At 42.9% G+C, this 22,747-nt stretch overlaps 1 protein-coding gene across 1 annotated transcript; it reads right to left on the bottom strand.

The window, feature by feature from the left end:
* Positions 1–278: 278 nt before the first annotated feature.
* CLEC19A (C-type lectin domain containing 19A) lies at positions 279–21,285 on the bottom strand. Its single transcript, XM_036739257.1, has 5 exons — positions 21,195–21,285; positions 9,867–10,032; positions 2,768–2,861; positions 1,319–1,451; positions 279–358 (listed from the first exon to the last, which is right to left on the bottom strand). Exons 1-5 carry the CDS (start codon positions 21,283–21,285, stop codon positions 279–281), a joined length of 564 nt encoding a protein of 187 aa, XP_036595152.1.
* Between the last annotated feature and the right edge of the window lie 1,462 nt (positions 21,286–22,747).

Genomic DNA, 22,747 nt, shown 5'->3' with positions numbered 1-22,747 from the left:
AGCCCGCTCATTTTACAGTGGAAGAAACTGAGACCCATGGAAAGAAAATGGCTTGCACAGGATCCTAGAGCCCAGAGGTGAGACTAGGCTCCCAGGCATGTGTGCATGCGTGTGTGTGTGGGGGGGGTGCCATTCCCTGAGGCTAAGGTTTGTTTTCCAGTGTTTTCTGTGGGACTTGCCTTCATTGTAACCTAACTCGGACAGAGCATCAATATTGTGCCAGGCACTGCTATAAAAAGGAACTAGAGTCTAAGATCATTTCTGAAGAGGAAAGTTGGTCAATTAATAGTCCTCGATGGGATCTTGCACACGAATGGGAATTTCTGGCTGCAGGCATTATCATTCCATGATCTTAGAGCTGTGGAAGAGGGACAGAACAAAAGATCTGGGTTAAGGTTTGCCCTTTGGAATAAGAGCCCTCCCAACCAATGTGAGCTAAGAATTGACTTAGTAGGTCACACATCTAAACACACATTTCTCTCATGGCTCCACTTTTGACTCTCCAGACTTCTCCATGTTCTTTCCAGCTGCCTTTTTACCCTGGAGATGCCTCTGCCTCTGTGGTCAGCCCCCTCCTTCCATTTGTGAGTTCTTGCTCAGAATCTCCATTTGAGTGCCCAGACAGAGATAGCTTCTTTCCTTGCTCACTCCTGGCTCTCCAGATTTTTCCTGCTTAGCCTTCTCCCATTAGAACGTAAGCCTCTTGAGGATAAAGACTGTCTTCTTTTTGTTTGTATTTGTATTCCCAGTGCTTAATACAGTACCTAGCCTAGCATATACTTAATAAATGTGTGCTCTCTCCACCCACTTTTCTCTCTCCCTCCCTCCCTCCGTGTCTCTCTCTCTCTCTCTCTCTCTCACTCCCTCTCTGCCCCCCCGATTCTTTTTGCCACAGAGGGAACATATTTTAATTGTTAATAATAATATCTTGTATATGCATAATGCCTTTTAATTTTCCAAAGTTCTTTCTATCTCTCTGTCTTGATTTTGACAACAACACTATTGTAGAGTTAGGATGCGTGTGTTGAAGATCTGGAGTATCAAGAAATTAAGTGATTTGACCACAGTCATAAAGCAGTTTAGTGTGTGAATTGGGACAGCCCAGCTTTCCTTTATATCCCTTTGCCTTGCCCATGTATGTATGACCCGGCTAACCTAACCTAAGATCGTTAGGGAATCCCATCACTTAAAGCCATACTGGACAAAGTAAATGGACCCATAAATCCAAGGGAGTGCATGATTATTTTATTTAGGGGGAGATTGTCAATCCTCTTCCCTTGCTCAATTATAACCCCATTCATCATTTGAAAGTACCTACCACTATTGTGTCGATACCAGATCTGCACACAGTCTTCCTCCTCGAGGGCAGAATGGATGCCATCATCTGGCTGATTTCCATCCCAGTAGTTGTAGTCATAGGATGTGCCATCTGTCCATTCAAACTGACCTTCCTGTTGTATACCCCATCCAGAGGCAAGGGGCAAATGGGGTGCAAGAAGATCAAGAATTTATGACACGTGGCACAGATCTGACCATTACTCACATCGGTGCATGCAGCGATGAGGATTAGGCAAGGCTGGAGACATATAGAATAGGGACCTTCTCCTGTGAATGAGTGTGTTTTTTAAAAGTTATGCTAGTTGCCCTCAAAGAGGATCAAGAGTTGAAATGAAGCAAATTTCAGTTAAAAATTAGGAACATACAACAAAGAAGGAACTACAAAGAAGGACCAAAATAAAGGAAACATCAAAGAAATGTATGATCAAGAAATAAAATGGGCTGGTCATGTAGAGAAAGTGGAACAACCAATGGACAGTCCATATACTCCAGTGATATCCTGATGGTATCAAGAAAAATCGAGGAAATTACCCGGCAGTTTAGTGGATTCACTGAAGGGGAGAACTTAAGAGTTTCAATCAGTATCTTTGACGGAAACACTTCCAATTAGACAGCTAGGTGGTGCAGTGACTACAGTACTGGACCTGGGGTCAGAAAGATCCGAATTGAAAGCCTGCCTCCAATACTTAGCAGTTGTGTGACCTTAGGCAGGTCGCTTGATCTATGTTTGCCTCAGTCTTCTCATCTGTAATGGGGATAATAACAGCAATAACCTTCCAGGATTGTTGTGAGGGCAACATGAGATAATATTTGTAAAGCACTTTGTAAACCCTGAAGTGCTAAATAACGGCTAACTGTTCTTATTATATCATTATTATTACAATGAGGAGATCATGGATTCATTTGAGTTGAGTGTGAGGAAGACATTTTCAAAGTTAGAGTTGTCGGGAAATCATAAATTCCTTGAAAATGAAGGTCTTTAAGCAGAAAGTGGATGGGAATTTGTTAGGGATGCTACAGAGGAACTTCAAGTATCTGGTAGAGGTCAGACTTAATGATCTCTAATGACTCTTCCAACTCTAAAGTTCTATGTTTCTATGGTTAGAGAAATGTTCTAGAGCTATATAGTTCAGTATAGTATAACCCCAAAGCCCATTGGTATAGAACTCTTTCCTCATTGATGGAGATAAATATCCTGTGCTTGCATGAGGGGTACGGTGGATTTGGCAGAACACCCTCATGAAGGTGCAGGGTATTAATCTCCACCAACAAGGATAGAATCCTAATCCCAATGGGCTTTGAGACTAGGGTTACAACAGTAAATCCTAGGTTAAGATTTTTGTTAAAATGAAAGATAAAAGAACCATCGTGCATATATCAGACCTTCATTGATGTGTGGTTTCAGTAGATGAGCAGCTATTCTTCTCACCTGTCTCCGGTCATGAAGTCCCATCCAGATGTCTGTTGGTATCCCTGGAACACAGCTGTTTACAAGATCATGTACAAAGACATTCTCTTCCCAACTATGAAGGAAAGGATAACATAGTTTTATGCTAACATTTTCCAGTCAATTGATCAATCAAAAAGCATTTATTAAGCATTTACTGTATGCCAGGCACTCTGCTTGTGGCATTTATAGATACAAAGAAAAAGCAAAAACAGCCCCTGCCCTCAAGGAGTTTACATTCGAAAGGGAGAAACAATATATACAGAAACTGATACATACAGCATAAATATGGAGTAGAGGGAAGGTAGCCCTAGAGAGGAAGGCACTACATGTTGGGGTGATGGGAAAGAACTTTAGGAAGAGGAGGCATTTGACTTAAGTCTTAAAGGAAGTTAAAGATTTAAGAGTGGAGGGAGAACATTCCAGACATGGGAGATAGACAGTGCAAAGGCACGGTGATGAAGAGTTATGTGTGAGGAACAGCAAGTATGTAAGTATGGCTGGACTACAGAGTATATGAAAGGGCTGTGTGTGGTTGTTGTTGTGGTATGGTTTGTACGTCATTCTCAAAGAGAACCATGACATCAAGGAGATGATGACTTCCAATTGACTTTGATTTGAGTAAGGGAGGGCTGTGCTAAGTCAACAGCCTCCCTTTCTCCTCCAGAGCCATCTGGGTCCAGTGGCCAGATGCAGATCAAGATGACTAAAGATGGCCCAGGATGCGGTGGCCCTTTTAAGGACCTTGGCCCTTTTAAACTAAGGGCTTTTCAAATTCCCACTTTGAGTGAGGCACCGCCCATTCAATGAATAGGCCTCTTTAAGAAGTGAGTCAAGGGATGGCCCCTTTAATTAAAAAATATCAAGCTGGGAGGGGAAGACCCTCAGGGTTGCTGGTCCAAAGAGAAATAGTTACTATTTACATTCACTCTGAGCCCGGAGGGCCCAAAAAACAACCAGTAAGGGGTGCTTGGACAGGGAGTTAAAAGACTGAGAAGATGGGAAGGAGCCAGGTTATGGAGAGCTTTAAATGCCAAACAGAGGGTGTTATATTTAATCTTAGAAGTAATAGGGAGTTATTGGAGTTTATTGAGTAAGGGAATAACACGGTCAGACCTGTGCTTTAGGAAAACCACTGTCGTAGTTGTGTGGAGAATGAACTAGATTGGAGAGAGACCTGAGGACAGACGGACTCTAGTGGAATTTCATGAGTGGTGGGGATGGAGATGGAGAGGTTACATAGATGGAGAGGTTACATAGTTAAACTTGTATGTTAAGTTTATACATACATACACACATATATATGCACATACATACAGACATGCATATACACACAGCATACAGACATATTTATATTTACACACACACACATATATATATATGTATATGTTTGCTTTCTTTTATTATTTAGCAAACAGCTCTCAGAGCAAGAAGAGTCATGCCTTTTCCACTGGGGCCAGTGCTGGTGGTGAGAGCATCCCTTTTCTTTTTTGTAATTGATCTGAAGTCAGGTGGACTTGGGTTCAAAATCCCACCTCTGATGCTTCTATCTTTGTCACCATAAGTCACTTAACTTTGCTGAGCCTCAGTTTCCTCATCTGGCAAAAAGAACACCAGTATGACCCATCTCACAAGGTTGTTGTGAGGCTCAAATGAGATCATGGAATTGCAACCTTTAAAGCACTTTATAAATTTGTCAATTATTAATATTATTGTTATGATGATTATTAATAATGCTTATGGGTAAGACCACCTCCCTCCTTCCTCCACGTGTGAAAATAATCATGCATCATTCCATTTTCTTCAATCTCTCACTTGAAGAACTGGCAATGAGGGCATGCTGATGAAGTCCACACTTCCTGCACCATCTGCAAAGCTCCGACGGGAATGACCCAGATCTGACTCTGCTGATGTGACGCAGCTTTTTACTTATCCTTAGGGATGAAGCGAGGGTTCAGAGGACCTGCGTGCCTTTGGTTTAAATGAATGCGATTCCTTCTTCATAGGAGGATGATCCTTCAGTTTCACTTCAGAGTTTTCCTGGTGCATCAGTGTGTGTGTGTGTGTGTGTGTGTGTGTGTGTGTAATATACATATATAACATATCAGCATATATATTATTAAGGGACTGTGTTCTCTAGTTACTGAGTGCTGTTCACTGTGACTGGTTCTAATGTGAGAAGGCTTAAGTAAGTGTTGGGGGTGGGGAGGAACAGGATGCTTCTGGGACCTTCATCCTGGGAAGTACTAAGTGCCCTGAGGCATGAATGATGAGAACCACTCCTTCCTTCAAGACTCTGGAGGCCACTGGGGAATTCTGTGTGACAGGAATTCACAACAGAGAAATATTCATCCGTTTGTTCCAATTCATCAATAGGACTAAATCTGAAGTCTTATGCTTGGGCTAAAAAAAAAAATTAAAATACAGGGATGGGAGGAGGCTGGGTTAATGCAGACTTTGCTAGAGGCAGTTAGGTGATGCGGTAGATTGAGCACTGGGCCTGGAATCAGGACAGACCTGAGTTCAAATCTGGCCTCAGACACTTACTAGCTGTGTGACCTTGGGCAAGTAACAACCTCTGTCTGCCTCAGTTTCCTCAACTGTAAAATGAAGATGATAATAGCATCTACCTCCCAGGGTTGTTGTGAGGGTAACACAAAACAACATTTGTAGAGCACTTAACTTGGCGCCTGGCACTTAGTAGGCACAACATAAATGGTAGGCATTATTATAAAAACAGTTGGGGGTTTTGGGAGACTGCAGACTACATATAAGACAGCCTTATAGCGTGGCAACAAAGAAAGGAGATGCGTAGCTTTGGGAGAGGCATCGCCTCTAGGAATGGAAAGTGAGAGTCTCTTTGTACTCTGCCCTCACCAGGCATCTGGAGTATTGTGTTCATGGATGGGTGCCCCAAGTTAGGAAGGACATTGATAAGCTGAAGAGCGTCCAAAGGAGAGGAGGATGAAGAGCCTTGCAACCATGCCATAGAAGGATTGGCTGAAAGAACTGGAGGAGACTTAGGAGGAGTAGCAGGTATGACTGCTATTTTCAAGTATTTAAAGGAATGTCATGGAAAAGAAGGAATGAAGACTTGTTCTCTTTGGCAGAACCAGAAGTGGCAAGGGGATATAGTAAACACAGAAGCACGCTCAGAATCAGGAAGACTTGAGTTCAAATCCAGCCTCACACATTGTGAGCTATGTGACCCTGAACAAACTACTTAAACTCTCCCTCAGTTTCCTCATTTGTAAAATGGGGCTAATAATAACCCTATCTGTTAGATAGGTACCTCTTAGGGTTGTTGTGATCATAAAATGAGATAAGATAAAGTACTATATAAATGCTAGGTGTTATTACTAGCAGTAGTAGGACTAGCATTATCATACCTAGTCATTAAGTAACAAAGAGGCAGATTTAGGCTCGATGTCAGGAAAAACATTCTAATAGTTGGAGCTGTCCAAAAGCAGCAGAACAACTCCATTCCCCCCCCCCCCCCCCATCGTTAGTCTTTGAGAGGAGACTAGATGGCTGCTTGTCAGGGTTATAGTAGAGATCAGGTATCATTTGAAAGTCTGTGATTCTATGAGTCATCTGATGTGCCAGAGAAAAGAAATGTATCGCCTCCAGCAAACCTAGAATTGTAGAAGGACTATCCAAAGGGAACAGCCCATCAACTGGGGAGAAAATAGAATGGCAACTGGATAGGATAAAGAACTAGAAAAAAAAAGATTAAGAAGTCAGTCAGAGAGAACCAGGAAAGAACAGAGAGAGGAGAGAACACCAAGAGATACTCTTGATACAACAAAGGTCAAGAAGGATGAGTATTGAAAAAGGAGCATTAGATTTGGTGATTAACAAATCCTCAATAACTTTGGAAAGAGCAGTTTCAGCTGAAGGATGAGGTTAGAAGCAAGGCTGTAAAGTGTTCAGAATAGATTAAAAGGAGAAGTAGAGGCAGTGACTGCAGATTGCCTTCCCAAAGGAATTTAGTTGAGAAATAGAGGGGAAATATAGGATGAACACTAGTAAGGGTGGTAGGATCTACTGAAGGTTTTTGAAGGATGAAAGAGGTATAGACATGTTTGTAGGTAGCAGAGAGGGAACCAACAGACTGGGAGACATTGCAGACAGAATGGGGATGATAATAGCGGCAATCTGGAGAGAAGATGGGATGAGACGGGCTTAAGAGTGCACATGGACTTTGGGGCCGTGTCTTCATTCAAGTCTGGAGTAAAGGACAGGATTGTGGTGGAAGATATCTGGGAAACGTGAAAGAAAGAGAGAAGAGGGAGTGAATGGATGAATGGCCTCAATTTCTGTGGTTAAGTTTGAGTGAGGTTCTTATCTGAGAGACAGGGGACGGGAAGTTCCATGGGAGGCTTGAGGAGAGAAAAGAACATTTGAACAGTCACTATGGAGAGTAGGATAGTGAATTGGTTATAAAAGAGTAGAATTATTGCCTTGCTACTTTGATGGCCCAACTGATAACATCATTTTGTAGTTGTCCCTGTCAGCATGGTTACATGATTCTCTCCAGCTCTATTAAGAGTCCCATAAATAGGAGTGAAGGGAGAATGATGAAAGTAATCCATGAGTGGAGTTTGGTAAGATGGGCATGGGATTATGGAGTAGAGGATAGTGTAGAGTTGAATTGATGCACTGTGGGGTCTGGACAGGGAAGGGAGGAAAATGTAACCAATGCAGAAGGCCTAGGCCTAGGGAAGAACCAAGGGCCAGAAGCATGAAATATTCTGACTCAGCCACTATGACCAGTGATTCAGGGAATATGAGAGAAAGCATATCAATATTAGAAAGAGTATCAAAGAAAGTAATGTTATCTGGAGGGAGCCAGTTCTTGGGGAATGACAGAAGATGGAAGGAGCAAATGAAAAGAAAATGTTAAATTATGTAACAGGAATTCCCTGGGGCACAGTAGAAGGGTCAGATCAATCTGGATTGAGATTTTAGAAAGATTAGGAGGAGGTAGATGGGAGTAAAAGAAAAGGAAATCGGGGATGGGAAATGGTGGCGGGGGGAGTGTTCAGAATCACAGGAATGGGGCAAGTATAAGTGATTAGTGATGGTAACCAATGATAACCATTGAGGAACAAGTCCAGACTGAGCAACAATTACTGGAGAGAGAGCCTATGAGAGACCCATGAGATCAGGGTCCAATCTCCTAGTGGTTGGTGACGTGTCTTGTGAAGGCTGAGAAGCTCACCTCTCAACAGGCAGGTACAGGAGAATGTAGAGTCAGGAGGCTGGGGGGGGGAGTTTAGGCTGGAGAGGAGCCTGAGGGCTGGGAGGGAAAGAAGGTCTTATCCCCTTCACTGCTGATGTTGGAAAGAGAAGGACTTTCCCCAAAATGACTACAATAATGGATTCTCTTTTCCCCTTCTGCTTATATCTCATCAAGGCCCTTGTAAACTCCTACAGGGCAGGGAACACATCGCACTTCTCTAAATTTTGTTGTTGGTTTGTTGTTCAGTCCTTTTCAGCCATGTCTGACTCTTTGTTTTCCCATTTGGGGTTTTCTTGGCCAAGATACTAGAGTGGTCTGCCATTTCCTTCTCCAGCTCATTTTACAGATAAGGAACCAAGGCAAACAGGGTTAAGTGGCTTGCCTAGGGTCACACAGCAAGTAAGTATCTGAAGCTGGATTTGAACTCAGAAAGATGAGCCTTCCCGACTTCAGAGTTGGCACTCTATCCACTGCACCACCGAGCTGCCCTATTTCTCTAAATGCACCACCATAAATGACTAGCAAAATGTCTTGCACATAATAGGCATTTAATAAATATTCAATGACTAATTGACATGGCATCCTGTTTATAAAGTCTCTGTCCCACAAAGCAAGGGGATACCAGGAAAGATTAGGATGTCTGTCTCGGGGTTAGAATAGCTGACAAGTAATCCCCACTGAGTCTTGAGTCTCATTTCTTGCTGTTGTTGTTCATCCTTCATTCCCAAAGAAGAATCACGAGGGTGATGTCTTGACTTGCACATGAATTGGCTTTAAGTGAGACAGAGCTATGCAAAGTAGTCAGCCTTTCTTGCAGGCCACAAATCAAATATGCCTATTGCATGTGATAAAGGCAAGAAGCCATACCTTTAGACTTATTCACTCATATTTTTATTCATGAAATTGATTTTGTACCCAGAACAGATTGATAAGTATTTATTAAGCACCTACTACATGCCAGGTACTGTGCTAAGTGCTGGTGATAAAAAAAGGCAAAAGACAGTCTCTGGTCTTGAGAAACTCACAATCTAGTGGGGGTTTGAGCTCTCTTTCCTATGCTTATGAAGACATCTTGAATCCAGAGTTGATAATTAACCCCCTTGATATAGCAAAAGACCACCTTCTTCCTTAATGAAGATCTTTGAGACCTACTTAGTGATCTTTGGAGAGAAGGATGATGTTTATATCTCTCACCATGAGACCTTTACAGGAAAAATGCCTGTTGATGAAAGGAGTTTTCAGCCAGTGTCTTGTTAATAGTGCTATTAATAATAATAATTTTTTATTGCTCTTTTGTTGTTTTGTTTTTGGCAGGGCAATTGGGGTTAAGTGACTTGCCCAAGGTCACACAGCTAGTAAGTGTGTCAAGTGTCTGAGGCCATATTTGAACTCAGGTCCTCCTGACTCCAGGGCTGGTGCTGTACTCACTGCACCACCTAGCTGCCCCAGTAATAATAATTATTAGGTGCTTTAAGGTTTGCAAAACACCTTACATATATTACCTTATTTGACCCTCACAAATAGGTGAATATAAGATGTAGGTACTATTATCATCACCATTTTACAGATGAGGAAAGCAGCTTAGAGAAGTTCAAGGACTTTCCCAGAGTGACACCCCTAGCCAATATGAATATTTGTCTTATGATGGCCAGAACTATTTCAAAAAGAAATTACCCTGGGTAGGATCTATTTTCAATTGCAAAAGAGAAACTCCACTTGGAAAACTTATCCCCTACTCATCCTTCCCAAACTCTACCCCAACCCCTTCTAAGTAGAAAAGGAGAATGTCATGGGCATGAGAGGTAGCAAGAGCTAACGAATTCCTGCTAAGCTCACCTGTGGATGGAGGCCAGTTTGGCTGACTTTGTCCCGATGGAGAACTCTGCACAGTAAAGGTCAGCTTCAGCCCAGGTCTTATTGAGAGGGAAGAATCTATAGCAGTAACCTTCATACTCCATCCAGAACAGAGGACATGGATAGGGCTGAATCATCTCTGGCAAGGCTGGAGAAAAAGAAGGCCAGAAAGTGGATGGAAATGTGTATACACACACACACACACACACACACACACACACACACACACACACACATATATATATATATATATGTATATACATGTTTACATAATAATAGCTAACATTTATATAGTGCCTATTATGTGTTAGGCACCATGCTAAGGATTTTACAAGGATTATCTCACTTGATCTTCATAATAACCATGGAAGGTAAGTGTTATCATTATCTCCATTTTACAGATGAGGAAACTGAGGCAGATAGCAGTTAAGTGACTTGCCCAGGATCACATAGCTAGTAAGTGTTTGAGGCTGGATTTGAACTTAGGTCTTTCTGACTCCAGGCCTTTTGTTTTCTTACTAAATTTTACCTATTGCTTTAGGATGTAGTGAGAAAAGAGAACTGAACAAGGGAACTGAAGCAGAGGGAAGTAGCTTTGCCAAGGATACCTAGTGGCAGAGCCAGGACAATGAACCAGATCTCTTAACACTTAACCCTGTACCCTGTATAGAAATTCTATATCACGTATGCCAATTCATAAAATGAATAAGTAAAGTTTGTTGGTTGTATTGCTATGCATACATTTTAGTCCCCAGAAACCTTGAGGAACCAAATTGTCATATTAGGTCAGTGTTTTCTAGCTTTCTAGCACAGCCATGACTAGCCTCTCCTACTGCTGCTTCCTTCTTTACTATAGACATTTAGTGGCTGTGGGGTCTTTGACAAAGTGAGAGAGAGAAACAAGATGTGATGGAGGAGAGAAAGGAGTTGAGGATGGCTAAAGTGAAACCGATGGAGTGGTGCCTTTGAATTAGCCTTAGCTAATTTCCCACACTAGGGATAGAATGCAAAGGAGTAGAAAACATCAATAGAGGTCAGTACTTTCAGTAGAAGGAAATTCAAATTAAATGGAAAAGCCAATTAACAAAAGAATCTCTGACTAAGAGACATGGAAGAGTAGTTGATAGACATCCATTTTTATAAAGTTGCTTTTAGTATATCCCTTCACCTACCAAGTGCCCCTCAAGAATATCATCCAATATGCTCTTTTACAAGGTACTATGTTAGTTTTGTTTGTTTCTCAAGTTGAGAGAGGTAGTGTATTGTAGCAAAAATAATACTGGATTCAAAATCAGAGACCTGGCACTAATTAGCCTGTGTGACCTTGGACAAGTCCTTAACTCCTCTGATTTTCAGTTCTTTTATCTAGAAAATGAAAAGTTTAGTTTCAGTTTTTTTTTCCCAACCACTAGTTCAAAGACCATCATTAGTCTGTGATAAATTTTACTCATTTGCAAAAGTTTTATTAGAAAGGGTCCTTCTTTTAAGAACAACAGCAACAACCTCTAACCTTAAAAATATTTATTCTTCACTCTCTTTCTCCTCTTCCCTGGGTCCCAATTTTCCAAGGACCCTCTTCTGTGGTGTTTGGTCAGCTAAGATTGCAGAGAATGGAATGGTCCATGGTAAACAATTTATATATTTATCAGTTCTCAGAATAGTCTGCGTTGGGAAAACACTAGATTAGATGACCTCTAACCTCCCTTTCAGCTTTACATTATATAATTTTTAAACATAATTCTATTCAATCAATATTTTTGGTGTTGTTTAATTATTTCAGTTGTGTCCAACTTATCATAACCCCATTTGAGGCTTTTCTGGCAAAAATACTGGAGAGGTTTGCCATTTCCTTATCCAGCTCATTATTTTTTAGGTAAGGAAACTGAGACAAACAGGGTTAAGTGACTTGCCCTGGGTCACATAGCTCATAAGCATCTGAGACCAGATCTGAATTCAGGAAGAGGAATCTTCCTGACTCCAGGCTGGTGATCCATCCACTGTACCACCTAGCTGCTCCAATAAATGTTTTTAGACACCTCACATTTGAATAACTTATATGTCCAATGTAAAGCAAAGTATTGTCATGGATAGGAGATCAGCTAGCCTTGAAATCCAAGAGACAGGTTCAGTCCTTCCTCTGATACATACCAGCTCTGAGACCTGGGGCAAGTCACTTATTTCATTACCTTGGACAGCTCTCTAAAGCTACAAGTTACAGATGAATTGCTGAGTGGTATCAAAGAAAGGAGTTTCTGCTTTAGGAGTTCCCAAGTTAATGAAATCACAAGTCCAGATGAAAGATACTGAAGGAGATACAAATATGAATGAGATGTAGCTCCCTCATCTCAAAAACTTACAATTTATGGTAGACATATTATTTTCAACTATCTGCACAAGTAGGATTTCTCCATTAGCAGGGATAGACTGTGCTATACTATTCATAATGTCTTTTAATATCTCCTTGTGACTAATAATAAACTCTTATTTATATAGCACTTCACAGCACATAAAGTACTTCCCTTACAAAAGTCCTATGAGGTGGGAATGAATATATCATCACCTCCATTTTACATATGAGACAACGAGAGGCTTTTCCAAGTCTTTTCAATGAGCAAATGGCAGAGCTAGGATCTGAAACCAAGTCATCTTTTTCTATCTAGATAGCTGGCCAAGAGTAGTGGTATAATTTATAATCACCAAAGCTAAAGAGCCAATGTGGGAATTGGGTTTTTGTGCTTGGCCTCATCATCATAGTTCTTTAACCTGCCCCAGATTCTTACCTGTTGTGGGACCCTTTCTGTGAAGGTCATACCATAATGCTAGGAGCACCACTGGGCGTGTGCCAAGGCCCTCCCTGATGATATAGGTTTGTTTCTGGGACAGGATTCCCAAGATTCCAAGGCAACTGTTCCAGGAAGCTTCTGAGCTTCTCATTTTCTACCCCATTGTAATGACAAGCAGGACGGGACTTTTTGTTCTTTTTTGTTTGAGTGTTTCTCAGAACTAAGGCTATCAAGTGCTTTTGATTGAGTCTTGCTTTTGTTTCAATCAAGAGTCTTTGATTGAAGCCAGAATCTTTGATCACCTACTTAAGTCATGGGAAGGCCTAGGTCACATGGTTGTGATGCCCTCTGACCCTGAAGAAGTCTATATATACTCTGAGGTTAGCATTTTGCTTGGAGCTCACTCATTGGAAGAGCATTCCTGGGATTTCACCAGATGAGACTCTGGGTAGCCATTAAGGAGCCCCTGGGCTTTGAAAACTCAGATGTTGGTGCTTCTCTCTCTGGTAACTATGTATGCATTGCTATGGAGAGACATAAGCCTTATCTGCTGATTTGTGTTATTTGCTCCGTTTATATAATTTCTGCTTGTCATTTCTGTTTGTGTTTTCTCTGAAGTTCAAGGTGCTGACTTTTTCCCCTGAACTAAGTGAATGATATATGTATGTTTAGTTAAAATGAGATTGTAAACCCCTTAAAGTTGCTTTCCTCAGAAAAGCAGATCAAAGAACATGTGCTAGCAGCCCTCCTGTGTGCTGGTGTTATTGGCCTTATACAACCACAGTAGCTGCTAGCAACATTGTTGTTACACTCATTTAACAAAATACTTACCTCCAACTAACACCCACTATCAGCTCTGGCTTATTGCATGGTCAACAATAGCCCTTATCCCAAGGCTCTATGGCCTAGCCCTTGATCATTGAATGGGTGTTGCCTCAGACAAACTGAGGCTTGGGAAAGGCCTTAATTTAGAAAGGCTGAGGTCATCCACCACATCCCAGACCATCGCCAGTCTTGACTGCTGTCTTACCACTGGATTTTGATGACCCTGGAGGAGAGAATAGGTTGACAACTTTGTGTAGCTCTGCCTCACTTAAATCCTGTTCACCTGAAAGTCATGATAGCACCCTCACGATGTCCTTGGTCCTCTTCAAGAATGAAGGACAAACAACAGCAATAAATAGCTCACATTTTTGTAGCCCATTCAAATCGTCGTGGCGCCTTCTTACAACATCCTTGTGACATAGGTAGTGCAAGGATTTTTATTTCCATTGCATAGATGGAGAAACTGAGGCCTACAGAGGTTAAGTGACTTGCTAAATTGAGCCCAAATCTTCTGGAACCAAAACCATCAAACACTCCTTCTAGTACATTCCTAAAGAGATCCTTCAATGAGAGAAGGGCTTCTGAGAAGGAGCTATCTTGTTCCTGTGTCTAGTCGGGCCTCTCCTAAATTCTAAAAGCCAGGAGAACATTTCAACAGTAAATAGAAGGTGTAGGAAACTAGACACCTGGGCAGTGACCTCCATACAACTTTCTCTGACAGCCTTTCCCCACTTCTTCTCATTAATCTGATTTGCTTCATGGAGCAACTGATGCCTGTGGTGACCTACAGTTAAATACAGCAGAAACAGGGCTGTGACAGGTCAGCGCTGACCCTTTCTCCTCTAGGGAAGCCCAGGCTCCTTAGTTGAGACAGCACAGAGATGCAGAAGAGTTTTTTGAATCTCTAGAAATCATAAATCAGCTCCAATCTGGCCATCATTTAAGCTCTTCTTTATCTTTCCAGTTTTTAAGTTTTGGTCCCAGGCTGATTTTAGCCTAGCGCATCCCTTCCGTCTATAGCCAATCCCATCAGGCTCACCAAGAAAGAGATTCCACCATCTCTGACCTTGTCACTCATTTGTTCAAAAACTTTCAGTGGCTCCCCATTGCCTACTGGTACTGATAGTCAAGGCCCTCCACATCTTACTCCAAACCACCCTTCTAACCTAATTTTCTGCCGTTTACTCTTCACATACTCTATGTTTCTGCCAAACAAGACTTCTCTGAGGTCCCGGTTCTTGTCCTCTCCTCTCCCACCTCTATGCCTTTGTTCATGCTGTCACCATGCTTAACTCTATCTGTTGGAATTCCCTTTCTTCTTTCAAGGCCTAATTCATGTGCCAACTCCTCCGTGGGCCTTGAGTACTCTATTCCTCAAGGTGAAAATATCCCTTCCCTTCATGGATGATCACAGAACTTTGGACTTTTCCTTTGAAATCATCTCATTCTCCCTGTATGTTACAGTGATTTGGGCGCCTCTTTCCCCCATTAGAGTATAAGCTCCTAGAGACCAGGGTCTACATCCTATCTCTTTTTGTATCTAGTATAGAGTTTTACACATAGCTGGCATTTTATAAATGTGCATCGACTTGAATTTGTTTTTGATTTTCAGATAGATAGCTGGATGAATGGATGGATAGATAGACAGACAGACAGACAGACAGATAGATAGATAGATAGGGATAGATAGACAGGCAGACATACACAGACAGACAGATAGATAGATAGATAGATAGATAGATATAAATAGGTAGATAGATAGATAGACAGGCAGACACACACAGACAGATAGATAGACAGGCAGACACAGACAGATAGATAGATAGACAGTTAGACACACACATAGATAGATAGAGTGATAGAGATAGATAGACAGACAGGCAGACACACAAAGACAGACAGGCAGACACACACAGACAGATAGATAGATAGATGGATAGATAGATAGATAGAGATAGATAGATAGACAGGCAGACACACAAAGACAGACAGGCAGGCACACACAGACAGATAGATAGATAGATGGATAGATAGATAGATAGATAGATAGATAGATAGATAGATAGATAGAGATAGATAGATAGACAGGCAGACACACACAGACAGACAGATAGACAGATAGACAGGAAGACACAGACAGACAGAGAGATAGAGAGATAGGTAGACAGACAGGCAGACACACACAGACAGACAGACAGATAGACAGATAGACAGGAAGACACAGACAGACAGATAGAGAGATAGAGAGATAGGTAGACAGACAGGCAGACACACACAGACAGATAGACAGATAGATAGATTGACAGACAGGCAGACACACAGACAGACAGGCAGACACAGACAGACAGACAGACAGACAGACAGATAGATAGATAGATAGATAGATAGATAGATAGATAGATACTTGTTAAACACATGCCCTGGGCCAGGCACTGTATTAAGTGCTGGAGACATAAATACAAGCAAGAAAGACAGTTCCTGCCCTCAAGCTTAGATTCTAATTAAGGGAGATGAGGCAAAGAGGGGTGGTGGAAGGAAGGGGGGTACAACTGTCTCAGCATCTGTGTGGAGATGACGGAAAGTGGTTACAGTGCCTGAGTTCTTCCCCTCACCCAAAATGAGGCAAAAGCTCAGAGTCAAGGGACTCCAGGACAAAGTCCAGGATTGTTGCTGGGTTTGTTTGTTTGTTTGGGGTGGGGGGGAGGTTGAGGAAGCAAAGCAAAGGGAATACTCTCCCATGCATGGGCTTTCCTGCTTTACTCCAAGTTCATTTCCTATTATCCTATCCTTTTGGGGAATGAACTTGAGGCAAGCATAGCGTTCTTATAGGAAATAGAAATATCCACCTTTTTGTTTTCTTTTTCCAGTGTCAGAAGGAAAATCTTCCCATTCCTCTTTCCCAAGATTGTTTTTCTCATTGCTTGTCCTTTGTTTTCAAAAAGGACCAGTGACATCATGAGGACGACATCTTTCTTGACTTTCAGGTGAACTGGACTTAAGTGAGGCAGAGCTGCTCAAAGTCATCAGCCTCACTCTCTCCTCCAGAGTCCTCGAAATCCAGTGGCAAGACAAAGGTCAGGGCCAGAATGCAGGATTAATGTTTGGGGGACCAGAGTGGAAAGAGCAACGGACTTGGTCTAGATGATCTCTGAAATTCCTTCTAATCCTTAACATTTGGGGAGATGTGGGTACGAATCTAAGCTCTACTGCTTAGTAGTTGGTTCTGTGGCCTTGGCCCAGCTGATCGCTCTCTTTAAGCCTAGGTCTCATAGGATCACAGGTTTAGAGCTGAAAAGGACCTTCCTAGTCCAAGCTCTCAATTTTATAGATGAGGAAGCTGAAGGACAAGGGGGTTAAGTGGCATGCCCATGGTCACACAGCTAGTATGTGAGGCAGAATTTGAATCCAGATCTCCCTGACCCAAACTCGAAGGCTCTATCCACTGTACCACCTTTTGGCCTCAGAAGCCAAAGTGAGAGGTCATGAAACTTGCACCGAGGCAGTGGCTATGCGAGTGCAGAGAAGGATATGGATATGAGAAATGGAGAAGTAGAAATAATGCATTAGACAAGCAGATGTCCCAGATTCCCAGGTCCCATTCACAATGGCCTGAAGCAGAAACCTCATAAGGCTGCCTCTCAATCTGGAAGGGAACTTGGGGGGAAGGGGCTGCTATCTAATCAACCCCCTCATCTTACAGACAAGGAAACTGAGGTCCAGAGCAATGAAATGACTTGCCAAATTATTTATCATGCAAATTAGAACACAAGTTATTTGAATCTAATTCCCCTGACTTCAAAGCTATCATCTGCTTAACTAGGATGGCTGTGAGCCTCTCCATTAAGACTATGAGCTCCCTGGGGCAGTTAGGTGGCACAGCGAGTAGAGCACCGGCCTTGGAGTAAGGAGGACCTGAGTTCAAATATGAACTCGGATGCTTGACAGGCTCACTAGCTGTCTGACCTTAGGCAAGTCACTTAACCTCAATTGCCTTGCTTTCCCCCCTAAAAAAAAAAGACTATGAGCTCCTTGAGAGCAAGGACTGTCTTTTACCTCTCTTTGTATCCCCTTCATTTATCACAGTGCCTGGTACACAGTAGGTGCTTAATAAATGCTTAGTGAATAACCTATCTCAAATTGCTTGCCTTCTCAATGAGGAGGAAGAAGAGGATAGGAGGATAAAATTCGGAACTCAAAAATTTTAAAAACAAATAGAAAATAATTCTTTTTACATGTAATTGGGAAATTTTTTTAAAATGCTTTCTGATTAACTGACCTCAGAATTAAATGAGGGTAACCATACTGACCTCACTGAATGGCTCTGGCCAGAAGTTCTAAGTTGAGTTCTAAACCCTTGGTCACTCAATAGTAGTAGTCAGGGAAAAAAATTCTCTTTCATCTGGGCAGGGGCTCAGGGAGATTGCTAGCTGTAAGTGAAGTCGCCTTCTCCTACATCCAGATCGTTGTGAGGATCAAATCAGCCAGCATTTGGAAATTGCTTTGAAAATCATAAAGCAATACTCAAATGCAAGCAATTGTTACTCAACTATGGTTAGTTTTCCTGTCTTGTTTACAAAAGGGGACCCAAACTGTGTGGCCTTTGGCCAGATGTTGTGCATTGAGTCACCACAGATTTCACCTGTTATGTTTGAATTCAGTGTTTGGAAAGCCTTGGTCTTGTTCAGGGTGAGGGTGGGGGTGAGGAAAGGTGAGAGCAGTTTGGTTGCTTTGGGTTTTTTTAAAGAAAAACTTTGTCAGCTTCCCACTCAATCGAGTTACGTGCTACAGAAGGCCAAGTAACGCCTCAAGAACAGGCTGCTGCCTCCCACTGAGGTCAGTCACAAGAATAAATGAGAAAAGAAGGTGGTAGGAGCAGATTCGATTTCCATAGTTGTCTCTGCCCAGCTGAGACGTCATTTGGAGCCAGCTCTGAGCTGAACTTAGAGCTGAGTCCTAAGACCCTGGTCACTCAGCAGCATTGACTGGGAAAGAGTCTCTTTGTCTTCTGGGCAGGAGGATGGGGAGGTTGGCGGCCTTCCCCCAAATCTGAACTCATCCCCTTATTTTCTTATACCTGGCACAGTAAATAGAGAGTCAGCCTTGAAACCAGGAACACGTGGATTCCAGTCTGGCTTCTGACACATGATGGCCCGTGACCCTGGAACGTCAGAACCTCTCAGTGGGCTAGGCAGTTCTGAAGCAATCACAGAGAAGATGCTGACCTGCCCTGGTAGAGAGAGTTTCCTCGCTCTGGAGTTCTCTATACCATTTAAATGACACATTCAGTCCCTATCCCCATCCAACACTCTCTGGAAGGAAGGAAAGGATGAGGAAGGGAGGGAGGGAGGGAAGGAAGGAGGGAGGGAGGAAATGAAGGAGTGAGGGAGGGAAAAAAGGAAGGAAAGAAGGAATGAAGGAAGGAGGAAGAAAGAAGGAAGGAAGGAAGGAAAGAAGGAAGGGGAGGAAAGAAGGAAGGAAGGGAGGGAGAAAGGAAGAGAGGGAGGAAAGAAAGACAGAGGGAAACAAGCATTTATTAAGTGTCTATTATGTGCCCTGGCACCTGGTGAACGCTTTACAAATATCAGCTCATATGACCCTCCCACCAACCCCATAAAGTAGGTAATACTATTTCCACTTTACAGTTCAGGAAACTGAGGCAAACAGAGGTTAAGTGACTTGCCTAAGACTGCCTGAGACTGAATTTAACCTCAGCTCTTCTAGACCCAGTGCCCTATCTACAGCATCACTTAGCTGCCTTCAGGCACTACCCTCACCCCAGGCATAAATACTTCAACTCCGGGCATTCTAAGGACTACTCCCTGCCCTCCTGCCCCAGCTGTGGACAGGAAGAAAAAAAACAGGACCAGTCTTCTCCCCGAGGTAAAGAATATTTGGTGGCTCCATCTCCCTGCGCTGCCCTAGAGATTCCTCAGAGACATCAGGATGAGAGAGTGCTGGAATTCAGCTTTAAAGGAGCCCCCAAACAGCAGCCTGCTGCTCTTTTGTCGAAATGCTTTCCTCTAGGGAAGTACAGACAGGAGTCTTCTGGGCCTTCTGAGACCAGGCAGATCTGGGCGGCTGCCAAACACATCCTGCTCTTCTTTTCTGTTCTCCTCCTTTGTTCTCCACATGCTCATTCATTCATTCATCCGTCAAACATTTATTAAGCACTTCCTGGATGCTGTGTATTGTGCTAGGAGCTAGAGGGGTTAAAGACAGATGCTCTGTCCACTGCGGTGAAGGAAGAATGCTAATACGGATAGCTGGCATTTCTCTAACACTCGTACAATTTGTAAGGCATTTTTACAAGCATTACTTCATTAGACGCTCCTAACAACTCCAGGAGGTAGGTACTAATTTTACCCACATTTTACAGATAAGGAAACTGAGTCAGAGAGCGAGTAAGTGACTTGCCCAGGGTCACAAAGCTGGTAAGTATCTGAGGTGTGATTTGAACTCAGTCCATGCTCTATCAGTGGTACCACCTGGTTGCCTCAGTGAAAAGTCTTATTTCCATCCTGACCACCCCCCTCCTTAACCTGTTTCCTCTTCTCTTATGTTTAATGGCTTTCCAAACAACAAGCTTCACCCATAGGGCAAAAGCTGATAGGATCCCAGCTCTAGAGCTGAGAAGGACCTCCCAAGCCATCCAGCCCAACACCTCCATTTTATAGATGAGGAAACTGAGCCCAAGGACAATAAATACCAAAGGGGAGATTTGAACCCAGGTCCTCTGATTCTAGCACTTTTCCATTAAACCCCATGGTAGTTGTTCTACCACAGTAGGATGGTGGAAAGAGAACTGGAGTTGGGATCCTAAGATGGAGATTCACACGTTCTGGCTCTACCACTGTTTAGCTTTGTATTATGCCCAGGGTCGTACAGCCAATACATATCAGAAATAGGTCTTGAGTCCACATCCACCCGAATGAGGCTGCTTCACTACACCCTACTACCTCCATAAACCATAGGAAACCATAGGTAGTAAGTCCTATTTGCAGAGGGCTTTAAGGTTTGCAAATGACTTTCTTCACAACAGTCCAATAAAGTAGCTAATACAAGTTTTCTCATCCTGATTCTGCAGGTTAAGACAGTGATGCTGAATGACTGGCCACTAGTGATCAGAAGCAAGATCGGAACCCAGATCTTTCCTGATGCCAAGTCTAGTATTTTTTCCACTAAATCTCTTAATTTGAAACTTCTTGTTGCTTCAAACTGTGAAATAAGAGTTAAACAAACCTATTCTAGGTCACCAGCTGCTAGAACTCTCTCCTCAGGAAGCCTGGCATCCCTCAATTCTCGAGAACGTCTGGCAATGCCCCTCGGTCCTTGAGGTCTCCCCACACTGCAATCACCCTACAATAGCAAAACTAGCATTCTGCCTATGCCACCTGGGTTCGGAGGGCCCAGTCATTCATTCCATTTACCCCCCACCGCCACAGCTAGCATCTGGAACATGTCCCTGGGCTCTGGGACTGGGCTGACCTGTGTCCAGAATAATCCCTATGAATGGGAGCTGTCACAGAGCTGAGCAAGCCCAGGCCTGATTCCAGCATTAAGAGCCACTGAGAAAGAACAGGAGCTCTCTCTGAAACATGAGGAGTTCTGCTTGATCTAATTTGCATCCATATGACCTTTCAAAATGCCCTGAAAGGAAGAGCTGAGACTTATGGCCTCCACAGGCCTCCCGGTGCACACTCACCTGGGCTGATTTTAATGTCTGTCTGTGGAAATGCTTGGCTAGAGAGGAAAGCCAAAGAGACAGCAGTGGCCCACAGCTCCCACCTCACCATCTTCCCTGACCCTGGAGAAAGGAGTCCACAGAATGGAAGAGGAGCCACTTCAAGAGCAGACCCTTCTTGGAGATCCCCTGCTCTGGGCCTCAGGCTGAGCCGGCTGGCTGGACAGCAGCCCTCTCCCCTCCCTTTGCTGAAACTGCAACCTGTCAGAGCTGGGAAGGCTGGTGGAGGGGAGGAGAAAGGAGGGGGAAGGAAGGAAAAGGAGAGGAGGGGAACAAATGAAGGGGGCAAGGAGGGAGGGGTGTTCCAGCCCTGTAACACTGCACATTAGATAACATCTTAGACAGTGAAATACTTTGTTTTACCGGCAGCACTTGTCTCTATCCTTTTTCCCCTGGACTTGGGGTATCACTGCATATAGATATAAAATATACCCACATAAAAATGGAATCTTATTTTTGCAAGCCATAAAGTGCGATATAAATGTCAGCTGCTATTAATAATAATAATGAACATTAATATCCAGGATATCCCCGAAATTCTAGTGCAGTTTTAAGTTTCAGTAGCTTAAAACTGCACCAAGACTTTTGGAACACTCCATATAAGTGGTGTACGGTATAGTTGGACTGGAGGTTAGAAATCTCAAGGTTCAAATCCTGCCCCAGGAACCATGTGACCATAGGCAAGTCTCTGGGGCTCAGTTTCCCCATCTGTAATATGGGGAAAGGAACAGCACCTACTTCACAGAATTGTGGGGATCAGACCCAAGCCTCTATCTCTATAAAGTGTCCGCCAACCTTACTGCACTATATAAATGTCAGCTGTGGCTATGTAAGATAGGTCCCTCTGAACCATCTCTCTGCAGTTCCCTCAGTTCCCTCAACTGAAAATGGTAGGATTGTGCTAAATGATATCTGAAACATCTGCTGGGATGTGGGTGAAATTCTCTGAGATGATTTCTAGAGTCTCCTTCAGCTCCAAAATTTATAATTCTAAATTGGTGGCTATATCCAAGAGAGGAAGAGGCCCAGGTTTGTTTGTTTTTTAAGAGCTTTCTGTTTGAATCTTATGGGAGTATAACAGGCTTTAGAGTCATTTCCAAGGTAGTAGTAGCCTGCTGTTAGCTAGGCGGCATGGTTGGAAAAGGTGCTGGATATGGTGTCAAAAGACCTGGGTTAAAATTGTGATTCTTATCTAAGTGTGCCTATGAGTAAGTTAGTCTTTCCTTGTCTATAAAATGGGAGCTAGAGAGACTCATGGACCTCTTAGGTTCTTTCCAGTTCTAAATCTGTGTTTTCCTAGCCGAAGCTGGGAGCTCTCAAAACTATTTATAAGATTGGTCATTCAAATTACAGAATTTCAGAGCAGCAAGAAAGCTGTCTATGCTGAGGATGCACAGAGTCCAGTTTTCCATTGGCTGACAATATAACCTCAGACAGGGTAACAGTAGCCCCCCCACCTCTTTGCCTTCACTTTCTTCATCTGGAGCGCGAAGGAGTTGGATTTCATCGTATTT

Source organism: Trichosurus vulpecula, chromosome 1 (genome assembly GCF_011100635.1).
Source record: "Trichosurus vulpecula isolate mTriVul1 chromosome 1, mTriVul1.pri, whole genome shotgun sequence".
In the NCBI taxonomy this organism is placed as follows: Eukaryota; Metazoa; Chordata; class Mammalia; order Diprotodontia; family Phalangeridae; genus Trichosurus; species Trichosurus vulpecula.
Note: the sequence above shows the minus strand (reverse complement) of the source record. Positions and strands in the feature narration are given on the sequence as shown.

What these genes read in the sequence shown, in the direction of transcription:
- CLEC19A (XM_036739257.1), bottom strand. Translation starts at nt 21,285, where the DNA reads ATGGTGAGGTGGGAGCTGTGGGCCACTGCTGTCTCTTTGGCTTTCCTC. An exon ending in AGACATTAAAATCAGCCCAG is followed by an intron (nt 10,033 to 21,194) that starts GTGAGTGTGCAC and finishes CTTTTTCTCCAG; the next exon opens with CCTTGCCAGAGATGATTCAG. An exon ending in GACTTCATGACCGGAGACAG is followed by an intron (nt 1,452 to 2,767) that starts GTGAGAAGAATA and finishes GGTATACAACAG; the next exon opens with GAAGGTCAGTTTGAATGGAC.